General features: G+C 36.8%; 1 protein-coding gene across 7 annotated transcripts in view; it reads left to right on the top strand.

Moving 5' to 3' along the window:
• Positions 1 to 4,543, top strand: part of Suv39h2 (SUV39H2 histone lysine methyltransferase) — a 54,212-nt gene that overhangs the window by 20,192 nt on the left and 29,477 nt on the right. For 5 of the 7 annotated variants that reach the window (XM_069990408.1, XM_069990410.1, XM_069990414.1 and 2 more), the window contains one exon: positions 1,180 to 1,309. In XM_069990408.1, the coding sequence (XP_069846509.1) occupies positions 1,180 to 1,309 (130 nt within the window). Of the gene's footprint in view, positions 1 to 1,179; positions 1,310 to 2,364; positions 3,624 to 4,038; positions 4,091 to 4,543 lie in introns of those variants that run through there. The other 2 variants (XM_069990409.1, XM_069990411.1) reach the window with 2 other exon arrangements.

Below are 4,543 nucleotides of genomic sequence, written 5' to 3' on the forward strand. Positions count from 1 at the left end.
GCAGGCACCAAAATACTTCAATGCTCCAGTAGCTTAAATAATACTACTATTGTATTTGAATACAACCTGCACATTTTCTCTTATTCTTTAAATCATGTCTAGATTGCTAATAATATAAGTAGAGGGTAGCTATTGGTTGCACTCTATTATTTAGGGAATACTGGCAAGAGAAATCATTTTAATTCATTTTTATTGAATCTGGAGGTAACTGGATACAGAACTCAAAGATAGCCACCTCCCAACATAAATATGTTATAATTAGCTAATATATTAATTATTAATATATTATTAAACACCTGTTTTGATTTCTCTATATAATTTCCTAATCTCTCTACTTGCATATTCCATACAGTAGTATACAGTTCTCAAAATGTTGGACAGATCTAAATAAATATTTAAGCAGTAAAACTCTGTGACATAAAATTTGAATCAAAATAGTTACAGATTAAACAATAATGTTAATTGGGACTTGTACTAAAGGTCTCCAGAGTAAAATGAGACTAGATGAACAAGATTGGCAGACCCATTAATAGTTAAGCTGCATAGTTGTATTTACAGAATTACTGCATTATTTTCTCTCATGTATATCTAAAGTTTCTATAAGTGAAAACTATTTTTGAAGATGCATTCCATGATAAACAGCTTAGCCCATGGAACTTTAAAAATGAATGCTCTGAGGGCCGGGAAGGTGGCTCAGTGGTAGAGCGCTTGCCTTGCATGCATGAGGCCCTGGGTTTGATGCCTCAGCACGACATAAGCAGAAAAAGCCAGAAGTGGTGCTGTGGCTCAAGTGGTAGAGCGCTAGCCTTGAGCTGAAGAGCACAGGGACAGTACCCAGGCCCGGAGTTCAGGCCCCATGACTAACCAAAAAAAAAAAGAATACTCTGAGCTGGGCTCCAGTGGCTCACACCTGTAATCCTTGCAACGCAGGAGGCTGAGAGCTTTAGGTCAGGGTTCAAAGTCAGCTTGGGCAGGAAAGTTCATGAGATATCTCCAGTTAAGCACCAAAAAAGGTCAAGTGTGGGGTGCTAGCTCAGGGACAGCACCCAGGCCCTGAGTTCAAGCTCTAGAATTGGTATAAAAAAAAAAATACCGGTAAGTTGAAATTTTTTTGTATGGCATGTAAAAGAGCTCCTTGACATCACTTTCACTTACATGGCTCTCCTGTTCCTCTTTTAGTGTGACCCAAATCTTCAGGTGTTCAATGTTTTCATTGACAACCTTGATACTCGTCTTCCCCGAATTGCATTGTTTTCCACAAGAACCATACATGCTGGAGAAGAGCTGACTTTTGATTATCAAATGAAAGGTATGGTTTTCAAGTATAGTTTCATTGGTGTGCATTTCAGTATGAGGAAGTATATCTAAGACCCTAGATTACCCCAACCAAATTAATATAAATGAAACAAGTGGCTCACACCTGTAATCCTAGTTACTCAGGAGTCTGCTATCTGATATCCCAGTTGAAAGTTAGTTGAGTAGATAAGTCCAAGAGACTCCAATTAACGAGTATAATTCTGGACTGAAGGCATGGTTCAAGTGGTAGAGTGCTAGGAGTGAACAAGCCAAGTAAGAGTATATATAAGGCCTTGCCACTGGCACCAAAAAAAGAAAAAAAAAAATGATTCAATCAATTGAGGCTGTAAGACTTTGTTACCTTACATATGATCCAAAGTTCATCTGGTGGCTAGAGCTAGAGGCGAAATCTGCTTGACTTGGCTAGGGAATGAATGGTCTTTCTTACATACCACATTGCCTACTGATTTGTTTTCAAACCTTCCATTTTGGAAGTTACTGCAGCATCTTTCTCAATGCCACTTGTATTAATATGCCCTCATCTGTGAAGATTTACTAAGATACATACATACATATACATATATATATGTATATGTATGTATGTATTCACAAGATTCAAAGTATGATTTTAAATGACATGTGAACCTACTCTTCCTTGAACCTGACTTTTGAGAGAACATTTAATGCTATTTGCTTGATTATAACAATGGGAATATTTCATTTCCTCTGTTTCTCTAAGAATGATGACCTTCACATATGATTACTGTGCTGTCAGGAAAAAGGGATTTTCTATTGGATTTTCTCGTAAATTTCACATCACGTAGCCACTCCTACAAGGATAGCCAAGTACCAGTTGTACCTCTTACTAGTCCATCCTTAGAAGACAATTCATATCTATCTCAGAATATCCACATTTATAAATACAAAGGGTATTAACTTACTCTAATGGTGTTGAGTGATGATGTTGAGTTTGTTACCTTAAAAGAACATTTTAAGTACATTCTAGTCAGCTCTCTCCTCTTTTCTTTCTTTCTTTTTTTTTTTTTTTTTGTCTTCCTGCATATTCAGGTTCTGGAGATATATCTTCAGACTCCCTTGACCATAGCCCTGCCAGAAAGAGGGCCAGAACTGTATGCAAATGCGGGGCAGTGACCTGCAGGGGTTACCTCAACTGAGATTTCAGGAAGGAGACCTGATGAGAACCGTATTTTATTCCGTAATGTTCATATTTAAAGCATTTGAGACTCTTTGATATTATCAAGATTATTCCTGTTAATTTAAAGTCCATTATTTCAAGACATTTGCCAAAATCATCACTGTTGATTCTGAAGAGGACTCAGGGTCACAAAGACTGATTTCTAACTTGAAGTATACTTATTTGGGTGATTAGAAACCAAACGTGGAAGACAAACTATTTATGGGTGAACATGAATGCTTGGTCTGTGTGGTCAGGAAAGCGGCCCCTTGCATGTTTGAAGATGTTAAACTCATAAGGTTACAATTGCTGAGATGCAACATTCACCCTGATTTCAGAGAAACAGTTGATCCCATTTGTGCGGATAAACACATTCTATTTTTATTTCTATGTTGTTATTCCTGTTTAATACTAATCTTGAACAATAGGAGATATTGAGTTTTTTACACTATTTTTTTTTACTTTTTCCTTAAAACACTGGCATTTCAATTATATACACAAGTCATAAAATGAAATGTAAAATTTCTAATTTAAGCTTGATTTCCTATTTTGAAAGCAATCTACATCATCTGAACCTATAATTCTCCAAAGATATTTTAATGCTCTGAAAGTAAATCAAATCCCTGAAAATAAAAATCCCTCTGAAAGTTCAGAATGGCTGGACACAAAACTTGGTTGGAAGGACAGGACCATGGGACTAGGAGGACTTTTTTTGGCATCACAGGCAAGGGAAATGGCATTCTCTTAAGTGCCATGTACATAGAGATCTGTGTTGAGTACCTCTGCTCTAAACAGTGCAGCAAGACATTTAGGGAGCTACAGTACCTGGAGGTAAGGTAATATCCACTGATATTACTACCCTCTGTGTTAGGCAGGCTTATGTCTCCTTTCCACCTACAGATTCTTCCAAAAAATACTCTATAGTTGAACAAGAATTTTTCAATGAAATAAAGCTAAACTTGGCCGAATTATGTGCCTGAATTGAGATCTTTTATTAGTTGATCTGTAAAAAGTGAAATCAGATTTTCCTCACTATTGTAAGACCTCAATAGGAAAGAACCATCTGCATCTCTGATTTTGGATTTTCTAATCGTGGTGACCAACATGAAAATAAATGTACCAAATAAATGTAGTTTTCAGCGTTCCTGAATAAGTTCTACCTACACTCACTGCTGGAGGCTTCAGTGACCTATGAAGTGTGAAACTGAACTGAGTACAAGAAGGCAGAACTTCATCCTTAACCTTGTTGGGAGAAGCTGTATTTTATTGTTATATTGCAATCATGTGACTTTGGGTGTTCACAATGTGGGAAACAGTGTTTGCATGTTTGAGACTTCATATTATGTTTACTAATCAAATTTCTGTGAACTGTATCAACATTTTAAGGACATCTCCTGTGTTTTATGAGAAATTATTCATGTAGTGCAGTAGTGAGGAAGCTTCGCGGGCTTGCAGGTTGCCCCTGTGCCAAGCTTACTTTAAGTTACCATTCTCTCAAGTTAAACATTTTATGATCTTCCTTTATTTTTTTTTTTTTTTAATGTCAGTCATTGGGCTTGAACTCAGCTTTGGCGCTGTCCCTCAGCTCTTCAGCTCAAGGTAAGCACTCTACCACTTTTGAGCCATAGCACCACTTCGGGTTTTCTGGGAGTTAATTAAGGATAAGAGTCTCACCACCTTTCCTGCCTGGGCTGGCTTTGAACCGTAATCCTCAGGTCTCAGCCTCCTAAGTAGCTAGGACGACAGGCATGAGCCACTGGTGCCCGGCTGATCTTCCTTTATTAAAAAATCAACTTACATTATTATACACAAAAGGATTTCATTGTTATCTTCTGACAGTATGAATCCTAGGTTTCTGTAGTTGATTTAAATTTTATTTTCCTTTTAAGTACTCAATCATTAGAGCATTAAATGTACAATTAAATAGCAAAACCTATCTATGTTTCATCTGAAACTTGTGAGCAGTTAAGTCAGCAGGTATATAATTATTTTATGCTAAATACTCCCTGGAAATGCTAAGAAATTTTAGAATTCAGAGCTAATATTCATTAA

This window comes from Dipodomys merriami, unplaced genomic scaffold, assembly GCF_024711535.1.
Source record: "Dipodomys merriami isolate MVZ:Mamm:240054 unplaced genomic scaffold, mDipMer1.0.p SCAF_4, whole genome shotgun sequence".
NCBI classification, from domain to species: domain Eukaryota; kingdom Metazoa; phylum Chordata; class Mammalia; order Rodentia; family Heteromyidae; genus Dipodomys; species Dipodomys merriami.